Source organism: Montipora foliosa, chromosome 12 (genome assembly GCF_036669935.1).
Source record: "Montipora foliosa isolate CH-2021 chromosome 12, ASM3666993v2, whole genome shotgun sequence".
Taxonomy (NCBI): domain Eukaryota; kingdom Metazoa; phylum Cnidaria; class Anthozoa; order Scleractinia; family Acroporidae; genus Montipora; species Montipora foliosa.
The window spans coordinates 11,523,047-11,538,046 of NC_090880.1; the positions used below are offsets into that span (position 1 = coordinate 11,523,047).

Below are 15,000 nucleotides of genomic sequence, written 5' to 3' on the forward strand. Positions count from 1 at the left end.
TTGCAGAGGCGAGATGACTTCTCCTGAATACGTTGTTGTGTATGGGACAATAATGCTAGGTCGTCAGCAAAATCTAAGTCCTCTAGGAAAGAAAAGAGAGTCCCTCTTATGCCTCTGTTTTGGTGCTCTGTTGTTTGGTGGATCACCCAGTCAATTGGCAAGATTGAAGAGTAGTGATGACATCACGCACCCCTGTCTTACTCCGGTCTTCACTTCAAAGCTGTTGTAACTGTTCCCCACACGACATCTGAAGTTTGCGTAAAAGCTCTTAATTACACAAACCAGATGGTGGGGGATCCCATATGCCCTCAGTATTTTCCATAAGCTGTCCCTATGAAGGCTGTCAAAAGCCTTTTCAAGGTTGATAAAATTGATGTAGAGTTGCCTTTGCCATTCTGTGCACTGCTCAATGACATTACGGAGTGCAAATATCTGTTCTACACATCCTCTTCCCTCTCTAAATCCCGCTTGCTGATTGCGAAGTTCCTTGTCTACTGCATTCTTGAGTCGTTGTATGACAATTTTCCCTAGTATTTTGCTTGGAATCGATAGGAGTGTAATTCCACGCCAGTTATTGCAATCTCTCAGGGAGCCTTTTTACGGGGTCTGGACTATGACTCCATTAGTCCAGTCGTCAGGATCCGTGGTTTCATTCCAGATTGTGTTGAAGAGTGGCTGTAAAAAATCGGCTTCGATTGCAGGATCTGCTTTGAACAGCTCTGTATTAAGGCTGTCCTCACCAGGGGCTTTACCAGTTGTTACAATATACATGTGATTTAATTTCTATCTATGATCAACCAGACTAGGATCGAGTTACCTCCTCGTGTTAGACTGCGCTGTATGCTGAGATATAGTGGATTAAACGGATCTTGAAACACCGGTATTTAGGGTTTTGATTGCAGCAATTATTTCTCCTCTAATAGGTGGACCGGTACTGATATCTAGGTCAGTCTCTGTTTCCTGTATGTTGGCTTCTACTAGTGGTGGTTGTCTGTTCAAAATTTCGCTGAAGTGTTCTGCCCATCTGGCGTCTTGCTCTGCCTCAGTTGTTAGAAGTTTACCTTGTTTGTCTGCAATTGGTGCTACGGTGGTTATTTTACGCTTGCCACTCAGGACGCGTGTGATTTTGTACACTTTACCTTGTTCCCCTTTACTGGCTGCATCTTCTGCCTGTCTTGCTAGGTTATCCACAAATGCTCATTTGTCTACTCTGACCTTCCTTCTGACTTCGTGGTTTATCTCCTGATATTGCAGCTTGTGTCTCGATGTGTCGCTCCTTCAGCCTAGTAAACTTTTCCTCGTTCCACTTCTTCTTTACATTTCGTCTTCGTTCAATTGCCTGCCACGTGTCTGCTGTTATCTATTCCTTTTTTCTAGCCTGCTGAGTTCCTAAGCATGTTTCGCTTGCCTTTTATAAGCACTTTTCACCTTTTCCCATTTGGTGTTAATTTCCTCTGTAACAGGATGTATGTTATCGTCATCTAATCTTGGAATCTGTTCTTTAGCTGTAGTACAAACGCATTCTTCACATTTAGTTCACCCAGTTTCCATACATGATATCGTGGATTAGTTTTAAACTTCGCTCCGGTTTTTCTCAGTTTTAGCTTCAGTATGATCCTCCAGGTTGGGGGTTGGGCATAGGGCTAACAACTCTATCTCGTAAAAAAAGTTTGTTACGGAAACAGCAACAAATGAACCTGGCTATAATGGGCTTCCGGAGCCACAAAGGGCTCTTATGAGTGCTGGTGGTGAAAGCGAAGAAGCCAGTAGCAGGAAGACGGGAGCTCTTTGTCCCTGAAAGTATGTTTCAGTATGTTTAGTAGTTTCACAGTGATTTCCTTCGTTTATTCATGCCACGAATAAAATCTAACAGCCAAAAAGAAAAGGTGGCTGACTAGGGCCTTTTAAGCATGCCCGTCAGTTTCATCCACGGACATGCTCCAACTGGTAGTTTATGTTCTCAATCTTTTACAATTTTTCTTTCCCACCAATATGTTAGAAAGCTCTCATTTTAGCATTTGACGCTTTTAAATTAAATGTTGACAATAGGCGCCAAAAACAAAAGAAAATACGACTGCGGTTCACCTCCGTCTCTAAAAAAAAACACGTCTATCCTTAAAGCTCTCTAATAAGATTCAGGACCGATATTTGATAATTGCATTCCTGTCCAGTTCTCTTTGGTTTGTAAAATATTTGAAAAAATGTCGGGCAAATAAAATCAACCTTTCGGATAAACAATTCGGTCAAGTTATACAATTATGTTAAACGTTTAATATAACTCGGGAAGATGCTTTTGACACTTGGAGACAGGGCCTCGCGTCCACACTGAAGAATTGCCTACTCATTTGAATAGCTACCTTAAATCATTGTCAGTAATTCAACGTAATTTTAAGATAGAGCTTTTTAGACGTACCTTAATTCTTACCTTGTAATCTTTATGCTTTAGTTTCTATTTCTTTCCAGTGGGACTCTCTTTGTCTTTCTCGTATTTGACGTTTCCGAATTTTATATACATTATCATTTCACTTTTTATGTCTGTCTCAGTTTTATCCTTGTAAAACGCAATTAATCAACGTGTTTCGAAATTTGTTTGTAATTAATTATCAATTATTATTTTCAGGACTTATTATAGAAGATATTCTCCCTACTCCGGCTACCCAGCGGATACTAGGATGCTGTGGAGAATTGAGTACGTACTCAGCTCAGGAGCATTAATACCCAGTCCCATCTGGGGATTTCAAACCCGGGCCTTCCCGGATTTTAAAGTGGAGAAGGTCCTGGTACCTTCAAACGCCTTCTCGGGACTAACGTTCGAAGTGTCGTGGATCGTTAGGAATATTGGCAAGGTGGGAAATGCACTGGTTACGTGGTACGACTCAGTGTATATAGGAAAGAGCACAAATTTTCGCTCAGCAAGGTTTGTTTCGAAAACAGAATTGATATTATTCTTAGATATAGCAATCTTTGGATTATTGTGGACGGTAGGGATTATTTCTGATATTACTTCAGTCTAAATGATGCCATTGAATTATTTCAAGGGGGGGGGGGGGGGGGGGGGCGTTTCTCGAAAGCCCCAGAAACTTTTCGGGCCCGCAAAGGCATTTGTGTTTAATCAATATCTATCAACAGAGAAGTGCACACGCCTGAAACTCCTTGTGTGGAGGGAACCTCTGTTCAAATTAAAAATATGTTAATGAAACAGCTTTGTAATCATAAGGCTTGAAATTTTGCTATGGCTTTCCGGGTGCGAATGCTTTTCGGTACCTTCGAGAAATGGGTCCCTGGGACCCGTTTCTCGAAAGTCCCGAAAACCTTTCGGGGCCGAAAAGCCATTTGTGAAACAGCCAACCGCTTGTTTTGGAAAGCCGATCTTTTAACATGTTTTCAAGGTAACAAAAAGAAAGATGACTGTGAAGTTTGATGACGACTTAAATCCTCTCCCAAATATGGCCCGTAATGTTTCGGGACTTTCGAGAAAAGGGCCCCAGGACCGGAAACTTAAGGTGATTCCCTAGAAATATCACTTTCTAGCTTGCGTAGTCTAGGGGTGGTATGGTTTCGGTCACGAGAAAAAGGGTAAGTGAACATTTTTTGGAGTAATTTTTTTACCTGACGTTAATTTTTTTTCTTACTCATTCAGTGGAAAGGCATTGAACTATGAACTAATTTAATCTAATAAAAAAGATACCTTACGGTAGTTGTTCAAGAGAAAACAAGCATTTATTTCGCTGTCGAGCTTAGCTTGAGGGAAATCTCTTACGTTGTGTAGGTGCACGCGCTCATTTGCGCGCGCTAATGACGCGAAAATCGTGCGCAGTAGGGATGCGCAATGCAATAGAGAGCTTAAGGTGATTCCCTAGTATTGGACTGCGCATCCTGTTCTGCGCATAACAGCGTTGGGCTTATTCGTATTCAGGCATGGCTAAAAGGATTTATGCTGAAACTTCACTGTTCAGTTCTGTTTTCTTTGTCTCACAAGTCTCGAGGGAGATTTCTAAATGAAACATGGTAAAAATTTAATCATAAAGACTCGTAGCCATGCGTGAATATTGATTGGTATATCGAACGTGGCCAAAAACATTTCAAAATGGCGATCTTTCAGTTTCAGTGTAATTACTTGGAAATGATATGTTGCCTTACACCAAGGTATGAAAAAATATGAATAAATAGGAAGAAAAAATAAGTTACAAACAGAAAATTTATCGCTACTATAGCCTCGAAACTAGGTGCCTAAAGGCATAGACAGATGAGGTGCTTGCTACAAAGGCAGGCAGGCTATTCCATTCGGGTATGGTTCTTGGGAAAAAAGGAGAATTTATAAGTGTCTGTGCGGGGAGAAACAATGTTAAGCTTTTGAGGATGATTACGGCGGGTTGCAGTTTTACAATAGCTTAAGTGGTCGTTGAAGTTAATAGGAATTAGGTTATTAACTATTTTAAACATCATACATAGGGGGTCGCGCTTTCTGACGCTGGATAGTTCAGACCCGCCAAGTTCCTTAATTAGGGCAGTAACACTGACGTGATGCAAATAGTTCTTGAATACAAAGCGATCAGCACGTCTCTGAACCATTTCATGCTGATTGATGTTTATTTGGGTGTACACTGGAAGCGTATGATTTCGTGCGGGAAAGCTCGCTAGAAAGAAGAGTGGCCGTTTTTAGAGCACAGCAGTAAAGAGCAAAACGGAAAATTTTGAAGACTCTCGCAAAAAAAAGTCGAGTAATAGCTTTGCTGATGCGAAAGTGTCATAAGCCACTTCGGAAAATACCATAATACTCTTTGTTTGTCCCCCCCATTTTTGCATAAGCATCGTTTCCAGTTTCTTTTGGGACTTACAATGGTCCCAAGAGAAAATAAAAAAGGTGGCGTAAGCAAAATTTGGGGGGACAAACAAAGAGTATTATGGTATTTTCCGAAGTGGCCTATTTCAGTCCGAGAGTGAAAGTGAAACCGCGCTATCGGGGAGACGTGTTGTCGAGGGGTCAAGGCCGGTTTGCTTTCTGTTGTCTCCTAAACGAGGTTGGTGACCTATCTTTTTTTTGGCATAATTTTATTCTCTTACTCCTCGTCTTTGTGCTGTAAAAACTTACGTCCGACAAAAAAGTTACAGGGAAAAAAGTATTCGCAGCCATCATTCGTGGACACAAAATTGTCTCCTTGAGATCACGCACCCGAGGAATATTTGTGGTCAGTGCCTTTTCATGATGTGCCATAAAACAAACATTAAATTATTCCTTTTGAACGATACAATACACCTGCTTTGTTATTTCAAGAATTAAGTCAAAGCTGTTCTTCATGTTCCTGCGAAACGTAGCGTGAACCGATCGAACAAACTTGTCCTTGCTAGGTGAAGTCGCAATGATTAAATGAGTAACTTGAGCAAGCTATATCTCCCAAACGAGCTTGGTGACCTATTTTTTCATTTGCACATTTTGAGTCACCACAATGTAGGGAACAATCGAGAAAAGTTTAAAGAAAGTCTTACGACAACTTCTATTACTAAGGAATCACCTTAAGCCGGCGACCGGAAGTGATTTTGCAAAGAAAGTAACGTCACACATCCTAGACGTCAAGTCACAAACCTCAGAGCTGGCTATTTGGCGTCCGTGGTGAAAAACAAAAACACGAGAAGGTAAGTTCATTTTGGGTGCAATAACTCTATTTTATTGGTTGATTTTTGTTGTTTTCCTGCTAATGCTGGACAATTTTTTTCCATTATTTATGAAAGAAACTCTTCTTTGTCGGTTCTACCCGCTGATGAACAACAGCGCTGCAGATGCAAACCTAGAGTAAGTCTCTTTTGAAAAATATTTGTTTTCCTTGATATATCCTTTTGTATGTGCTTGTGTTTTTCTCTGTGGTCTTAAATTTTAATCCGCAACAATGCTAAGACAACGTTTCCAGATCGCGCAGAATGCCTATTGTTCTCCGGACATTTACTTCCAGAGCAATAAAAATTATAGATCAGTAAAATTAGCGGCCAAGAATGACTCAAATGGTTCTCATTGGTCAAATATTTCGCGCTCTTTTTCCCTTGGCGAATTCTGCTTTGCTCATTAAATTGTCAGGGCGGAGCTAAGAAACAAAGGACGTTTCAAGTTATTGTTTTCGATATTGTTCCTCGATATCATACTTTGAGAATGCATTACAAGCCGACTTTCACAAACAGTTCAAATTTGCATTTACCATTTCTGATCTTGCAAAATGCCTGTTTTAGGATTTCGCATTTACTGGAAAAAGCGCTCGGCCTCTTGTTCAAAACAATCATAACCAAAAAGTCCGCTATTTTCCGGCACAGTTTCTTACGTGCAATCGACAGACTGAAATTTGTCAAGAGAAATGAATCAACTCGAATCAATGTTTAACAGCGCGAAACAATCGAGAAAAAGAACTTTCTTGCTCAATGTTTGGAAACGAGTTTCGGTTCACAAAAACAAACCTTTTCAATCCCTCGCCACTCAAGATGGCCGCCGTGTGATTAAGGCCTGTAGCAATCAGCAGTGAGCTTCATTAAAGTTTGTTACGTTGCTTGTGCGTGAATGTAAAGTGATTGTATCTTTTAGCGCGTTTCTGCTTCGCATTTCTGTCAATGAAATGCGGGTATAACATTTAAAAGGCTTCGTTTCGCTTTTCAATGAATGAATATAAATGAATCGAAATGAATAAGAGGCTGACGGATCTTGGTTGCGAGAAGGTTCCCGATGCGTTTTGTAACTCGTGTGTAACTCCTTGGTTGTTAAATTAAAGTGAAGGAATTCTTGCTCTGACAAGATATCCTCGACGAAGCTTTTGGGGTAGCCTCGATCTAAAAGGCGAGTTAAGAATTGTAACTTTTTTAACTCAAAGGATTCTTTAACTGAGTTTGTTCTTAGTAAGCAACAAATGTGGTGCCTTCACAGGCATTCGTACCTACGAAAACTTAAATGTCGATTTTTAAATAAAGTGAATAGACTTGTTTCGCCTGAATCTTGAGTAGCTTATGATCGAAAAAGCTAGCGCGCGCGTGCCTTTTCTTTGTTGCGAAAGAAAGAGAAGCTTTAACTAGAACATCTTGCAAAGAAACGTGAAAAAGCTGCAAGCTATGGCACCGTGTTAAAGAACAACAAGATTACTTTTGCTTGGGTATGCTAATTTGGGTAGCCGGATCTACATGGAACGCCATTGGCGCTTTTCGATCCTGCGGCCTTCCTTTGTTCCATGATTTGTCATTATAAAATCCATTGTAACCTAGCTGAGAGTGACAGACGAAAAGACCATGGAGAAACGTTCTCGCCCGCCTCATGGATTTTACAAGTCCATTGAGACGCCTTCGATTCCCCGTGACCGTAAATGTGAAAGAAAACCCGAGTAAAACAGCTGATCCTCATGGCAATCTTAAAATTCGCGGTAGATGTGAATAGTTTTTTCATGCAGAGTGGTTTTCAACGATATTCATGTCTGGGCTGAAAACAATAGCTCGCCAGCTCTAAACGCGCCATTTTCAAATGAAACTACGACTAATAATTTTCAAACTGAAAAACAGAAAGGTTCCTCGTGACTAATTTTCGCAATTAAAACGGATTCTTTTCAAGGACAGGCTCATCTGCCATTTGCCGTGCGTGAAAGTCTAGTAGGTATGTTAGTTTTCCCAAAATTGCTCTCCAAAATTACTGTCTATACGAAAATTTGCAAAATTCTCCGTACATTCAAGTGGAAAAACAGAAAACTTCTACTTCCTCGATTTCATTCTTTTTTGGTGCAAATTGTAGACTAATCCTTGATTTTCAAGAAGCCGTGCGTGCACCTTGAAATTATCATTTCAGAGACTCGGGAAAGTGAATTTTGTGAACCCTAGTTGCCTAGTTTCGACCCATTCTTCTCTAATTTATGGCTCTTCAGAGCACGATCGCATTCGAATTTGCCGCTTCAGTGATTATGAATTATTCATGATGTCCAGGCATTCTGCGCCGGGCAAGACCATGTTGAATTTTTTGAAATTTTAATGACTGTCAAATTTAATTTCTTTTTTGGAATGCTTCATTTTTATTTGTCATTTGCTTTCCTTTACAGAAATGTATCAAATGGATTGGACAAATCAGCTAACACTGGCACATCTGAACCTTGCTTTACATTCAGGATTATTCTGGATTGAGAATTTCTAGCCGTGTTCTCTTCCGATTAAATAATAAGTTCAACCTCTGACATCAATCTTTGATCGTATCTCTGCAAAAAGCATATCTCTTGTCTTCCTTAAAGAAGTCATGATTCAGTATTAAGAAAGAAGACAAAGAATCAAAACTGCTGTACAATTAACTAGCGATGCCGTAAAATCACTGACGCGACATGCTTAAAGCAAACAAGTCAAGTCACAGACTTGGCGTTCGTGTTGACAAAAACGTCTCGTGCTTAAGCTCAGTTTCTAATACTGAGGAATAACCTTTAGGTTTTTATCGGTGGACGGTCGGCGAGTTCAAAAACTGATCAATGTCAAGAGTGAGCAGTCTGGTATCATTTAAATCCAACCCAGTTACTGATCTCTAAATCAGACGATATCAATAAACACTATTTCTTCACAGTTCTTTTTTATGTCCTTTGGACGTAGAGTGTAAACAGTCTGAACAACTGCGCGCGCTTCCAATTCTGAATATTATCATTTTGTATCTTCTTTAAAAGATATAACGCAGTGGTCAATGCTGAAGTTTAAGAGTGAGGCCCCGTTCACACTACGCCGCAGAAATTTGAAAACGCCGGCCTTTTTACCTCTGCGGTTAGACCTACCGTCCACACCAATCTGTCACGAAAACGGAGCTTTTCGAACACGTTCTTCAAACCGGAGGAACGTCGAAAAATTAGTGTGGGCGGAAAAAAAGGGAAAACGATCACTTCGCGATAACCATGATATTCCCCTGCCTGGGCTATCCTCAAATACAAATCCAGAATGAATGGTGATTTCAAATTTCTCCTGCGTTGTGTAGACGAGATATAATTTGATGCGCTTTCGGAGTTTAAGCGCTGTTTTTAAATTTCCTTGAACATAACTTTGGCGGGGAAAAGAACATGATGTGTATTTTAATTTCCTATCACAAACTGAACCTGTTTATTTTTACCAGGTTTGCAACATCTGTGCCACACAGAGAGATTCTCTTTCAAAATGATGCCTATACTGCTAAGGGAACAGTTCAACTTCGAGTAAACGAGTTTGGGGTGTTTTATGTTTTCTTAGACATTGACAGATACAACAGGGTAAGTGTTCATTAAAATCCTCCTCATTTTCGTGAAAGTCCTAAAAGAGGAGTGCGTAATGATTTCGATGTTTTGCAGATAAGCGACATCGACCGTTCTAATAACATGTTGTTGGCTGACGGTCCAGTTCAAGTATCTCTCACCCCGCCTCCGAACCTCAAAGTCGAGAAGATTGTGTTTCCGAGTCCATCTTTCTCAGGTGAGGAACTAAATTTAATGCCAGTAGCCCTCCCGTTGTTCCGTCGTTGCAAATCTGGGACGTCATGGGTAAGTTAGGGAGGCTGAAAAAAGTGCTTTCTTTAACACCTACCAAAAACGGATATATCATGTATAGAGAAAAACAAATTAATGTGACCTGAAAAATACCCCACGTCCATACAAGATCAGAAAAGGTTCACGTTACATTTCAATCCCGGCAAAATACCTCTCACTGCAAAACTCCACCTGCCCTCCCCCATCCCAAAATAGAAATCGATAACTACATATAGAGGTGTGGCAAATCTCGAAAACCTCCTTTATCACATCTATTTTTCGAAATAACGTGGTCCTGGTAAAGGAAGGTCTACGTCAGTGGCCCATGCAGCCGGAGCTTACCTCCGGTTTCTATATTATGAAGCGACTAAGAGTGTTTCTACGACCCCCTGGATGGGATGTTAGGTAATCGATCGCAGGGTTATTCCCAGCATTAAATTCGCAGGTTCCCATTTCAACACCTGGGTGGAGAGAGACACTGTGAAAGTTAAGTGTCTTGCCCAAGAACACAACACAATGACCCTGGCCAGGGCTAGAACCCAGGTCGCACTGGAGTCGAGTGCGCTAACTATGAGGCCACCGCTCCTCCACAGCGTGTCCTGATGTAAATTTATCTCGTACTTTCCCAAATAAGGCAAATCGATCAACATAGCCTGGACCGTAAAGAATTATGGGATGGGTGTGACTGCGCACCGTTCGTGGTATGACAGAGTGTACCTGTCCAAGGATGACAAACGAGGTCGGTATATACCTGACGATTTCTACATCATCACTTTGGTTAATAAAACATTTCGAATAGGGCGGTTTTCAATTGAGTGTCGGAAGTAATTGGTGAATTACTTTGCCTTTGCACTACTTCACTCAGTGATTGGTTCAAAGTTCTCGCGCCACTTTTTCATCCAATCAGAAGTGAAACCAAAACCAATCGTGGCTCGCGCGTGCACATTTTCCTGCGCTTTGTGTTGGTTACGTGTAATTACTTCGAGTTTTGATTGGTTTACTGCATTGTCTCCCTCCTTTTAGATTGGCCAAAGTAATTACTTTGGTTTTGGTTATACGACACTTACTTGAAAACCGCTCTAGCGTATTTCCATAAGTAATCACTAAACTCGTCAACCATAAACGCCCGATCTCAGCTGTTACATTTCTAAACTGTCGATTAAAATAAAACCATTTCCAAATCTCAGGATTATTCACCGTGCCCATTAGCACAAGCCTTTGGAAGAATAAAGCGTAAGCCCGACTTTTATTGGAACTAATTTACTAGAGCTCTCTGTAAGACCAACAATTACAATAAATGCAGAGTTAACTGTTTACGAATATCGCTATTTTTTCATTTTGTTAATGTCTGTCGTTGATCTGCAAATGTAGAAAAAAGACCAATTGTCGGACGTGATAGATCTAGAAGTAATATATCGAACATAAGAGACAGTGTTTCATCGGGATATCCAAACACCGAGAAGAGAGTTGAAAATACGACGCGCAGCGGAGTATTTTTGACCAAATTCGAGGAGTTTCAGTAGCCGATCAAACACTGTCTTGAGTGTTTGATGTATCTTCTCAATCTAAACAAAATCTAAGTAGTAATCTACGTAGTAAATCGTCAAAATCTATGCTAATTAAGGCCGGGTATCCAAACTTCCTTCGCGGTTGTGATTTTCTTTGTTTTAACGTGATGGATTATTAAGTTGGAGAACAAACTAACAAATCTCGCTTTTATCTTGTTAGACTGGTCTGATTGGCGTCTCGCTACGTTTTACCATCATGGCTTGCTGGCGGTTGGTGCAAGCTACAACCGAATGCAACCCGTCACGCTACCTAACGCAATCTTTGGTAATTTCTCCATCTTGGTAACAACAGACCTTTATAACGATGTATACGAGCATAATAACGAGGACGACAATCTCAAAGCTCAGGTAATTTTATCTACAACGTGTAAAGTTTTTCCCCGCCTGGCTCTTCCCGCTTTCTGTTCTTTTCTATACAAACTGAGGGTGTAATTAAATGTCCTCTGAAAGTGAAAAACTAGCAGTCCGAGGTCTATTGGAGTGGAATTGTGTAATGTCGCGAACAGCACCGATCTGATAACCCATTTCTGCTTGCCTGACTGCCTGCTTGCTTGCTTACTTACTTCCCTAACTGAACCTCTGACGTAACGGCCAAATCATTAGAAAGGTCATCTCTCTATAATAGTCAGGATTTTCGTACCAACGGTGTGCTGACAAGGAATCTTGTGTTTTTCTTTTCTTTTCTTTTCTTTTTTTTTTTTCGTTCATAGGAGTTCAAAATTTTGTTAAGCCCTCCCCCCGATCTTGTAGTGAGTTCAATCACAACTCTGAAGAGTTACTACTCGGGAGACTCAATGAAAGTTCAGTTTATTGTCTCAAACGAAGGACTCGGAGAGCCGTTTCATCATTGGTGGAGAGACCGCGTGGTGAGTAAGCAATATCATGCAATCTTTGACTCGAACAACTGGTCAAAATTGCTTAAAACAAAAATCCTTTCAATTTCTTATTCAGATATATCGACTGACGCCTCAATTTTTACATTCTTTTTTCAGACCATCACTCACATTCAATCGATGAACACGGAAGTTCTCGGCAGAACCAGTTTTTCCGGATTGTTGCCTCCGTTGTCGACGTATACAAGGACTGTGTATCACGCGGTACCTCCTAGTTGGCCAACTGGGCAATACAACATCACTGTTTACACAGACTATTACAACGACGTTTTTGAGTTTACCTTTAATGATAACAACGAGAAAACAGTACAGGTGAATGTCACGCAACGACTGCCCGATCTCACAGTGACGCATGTCAACGCTTCTACTACCGCTGACACCGTGCAGGCGTACGTTAGGGTGTCTTTTTCAGTAAAGAACATTGAAGCGGGAGATACAAAGGAGGCGCCTTGGTATGACACAGTCTATGTCTCACCGCAAGTTAATTTTATAGAAAGGGATGCACTGTGGCTGGGAGATTTCCCTCACAGGGTCAACCTGGCTTCAGGGAAAGAGTATAATATGGATACCGGACTGATCAGAGTCAGCAGGGATGTGTTTGGGGAGCGGTACGTTCACGTTAGAACAAACGCGTATGGAACAGTCACTGAACAAAACGTAAAGAGCAACATCAGAGCTTCTGGAAATGTGACTCTCCCACTAGTTCTACCAGATTTAGTTGTGACAAACTTCACTCTGGTGTCTGCCAACGAACCCTTGATTAGCGATTCCCAAGTCTTGTTGAACTGGACAGTTGAAAATAAAGGGACAGGAAGCACTCTACTCAAATCCTGGCATGACACGGTTTATCTGTCAAGTTCCCCAACTATTGAAAACAACTCGACTATGTTAACTACAGTTTTTTTCGAATCACTAGCTCCGGGGAGGAGGTACAACCACGTTTCACTTGTCAAGTTACCGTTAAACATTACTGGAACAAATTACCTTGTTTTAAAAGTCAACGAAGGCGGTTCTCTCGTTGAAAAGGGCGCAAAGACAAACAACTTAGCCTGGACGAGCTTAAAAATTTTGCCTGCACCCTTGCCAGACTTAGCTGTCGTCGATACATCTTTTGTTTTTGAAGAAAAACGTCGTTTTCTGACAGTGTATTGGTTTGTAGCAAACACTGGTAGCTGGATGCGCAAGAGTGCTTTTTGGCTGGATAGAGTGATTATCTCGCCGTCAAGAGGCGCCATCGATGGCAAAGATGCGCGTGTTTTAGCGTCTGAAAGTGTGACTGCTAAATTAGATGAACAACAAGAGTATGGACTATCCGTGGCGTTGCAAATTGATAACAGCATCAGAGGAAAGTTTTACGTGCACGCGGTTACAAACGCAAATAAGAGCTTGTCTGAAGTTCCAGGCGTTTTGAATAACGTCGGCGTGGCAAGGCAATTTCTTTTTGTTCCCCCTCCCCATGTGGCTAAGTTGATCTTGACTATTATTTCAAGTTTTCCCTCTCAGATCACTTTAGGAACTCCTTTCCCTATCGCGTTTCGTGTGCAGAATGTCGACTTTGTAACAACGAAGAAAACCTCGTGGACTGATGCGCTTTATTCTTATGGAAGAAAAGGCGCAAACAGAACAGAGGTCATGGAGAAAGGGACAAAGTTAAAAGAGTTTCCTCACATTGGCGCATTAGCAGCTCAATCTTTTTACGAAGTAAGATCAAATGTCTCCATTCCACATGGATTTGGTCCTTCAGCTTTCATCTACGGCTTTGCAGATATCCATAGTCCCTATTCACCACCAGACATAAATATCGCTAGCAATGTCACACAACTTAATGTTACGCAACATAATGTCACACAACCTACAGTGAGGCCGACAGAACCGACCGGCATCATTCTTACCGAAGGTCTCTTACCAGATCTGCAAGGATCGCTGGGAAGCACAAAAGTGGAAACTCGTGGTGGCCAGCCATTAAATGTGTCTTTAAACGTAACGAACAAAGGAGAATTCTCTGCGCAAGGCGCATGGTACAATGCTTTGTACCTCAGTCAAGACCTACTGTTCGATCCATTTGACCTGCGACTTGCCACTGTAAGAGCAACTTATCTTTCCGTGAACGACACGTTGTCGTTGAGCGCCGAGGTTTTCATTCCGTTTGACACTCTTGATTCGGAGTATTACCTGTTGTTGGTGGTGGACAGTAAAAATACTATCTGGGAAAGCGATGAACAGAACAACGAGGCTTCCCTGCTAATTAAGATCAACAAGACATTCAGGAGCGACTTAGCTGTAGTATCTGTTTCCTCATCCAGTGCTCAGTTCTATTATGGTGAAGGTAAGCTTTTGAGTAAGCTAAAGCTAACGATGTCCAGTGGACCCCACCTTGCGGCCACCTCTGTAATTTGACCACCTCGTTATTACGGCCATTTTATTCTGACCCACAAAAAAGCTCAGTCAGTCATCTTATCTAAAGAACCCTTTAAAACGACCACCCCGTCAATACGAACTTTTTTTTATGGCCCGAAGGTGGTCGTATTAACGGGGTTCCACTGTATGTGAAAAGGTCGGGGGTGGGCTCTTCGTCTCGCTTACGACTGTAAATCAAGGATTTTGGTGTCCCTTAAGTTTGTTTATGTCGAAACGCGACTATTTGTAGCCGTAAAAGTATCTTTTAGAGTGAACTCAAAGAAATAAAAATAATACAGTGGAACCCCGTTAATACGGCCACCTTCGGGCCATGGAAAATTGTTCGTATTAACGGCTTGGTCGTATTAAAGGGGTTCTTTAGATAAAAAGATGACTGACTGAGCTTTTTTGCCGGTCAGAATAAAGTGGCCGTATTAACAGGGTGGCCGCAAGGTGGGGTTCCACTGCAAAAAAAAAAAACTCTGTCGTATCGGTATATTCCTCGTTATAGTGTGCTAGGCAGATGCTCTTTGGGCTCGTCACGCAATCTTTCCGGAGTGCTTGACGAGCCACAAGAATCGTCTACGTACGAGGCTGACCTCGGCATGTTACCTTACACCTTTTTGTCAGATGTCACCGTGAGCTGGAAGATCAGAAACAATGGAA

The 15,000-nt window shown here is 41.4% G+C and overlaps 1 protein-coding gene across 2 annotated transcripts in view; it reads left to right on the top strand.

Annotated features, from left to right (window-relative positions):
• The window catches only part of LOC137979719 (uncharacterized), an 82,441-nt gene that overhangs the window by 21,063 nt on the left and 46,378 nt on the right, over positions 1–15,000 (top strand). Inside the window, exons 10-17 of one of the 2 annotated variants that reach the window (XM_068827040.1) lie at positions 2,621–2,917; positions 9,092–9,224; positions 9,303–9,423; positions 10,111–10,215; positions 11,205–11,392; positions 11,755–11,910; positions 12,037–14,263; positions 14,965–15,000. The exon at positions 14,965–15,000 is cut by the window's right edge and continues 1,476 nt beyond it. In XM_068827040.1, the coding sequence (XP_068683141.1) occupies positions 2,621–2,917; positions 9,092–9,224; positions 9,303–9,423; positions 10,111–10,215; positions 11,205–11,392; positions 11,755–11,910; positions 12,037–14,263; positions 14,965–15,000 (3,263 nt within the window). Of the gene's footprint in view, positions 1–2,620; positions 2,918–9,091; positions 9,225–9,302; positions 9,424–10,110; positions 10,216–11,204; positions 11,393–11,754; positions 14,264–14,964 lie in introns of both variants that reach the window. The other variant, XM_068827041.1, reaches the window with a different exon arrangement.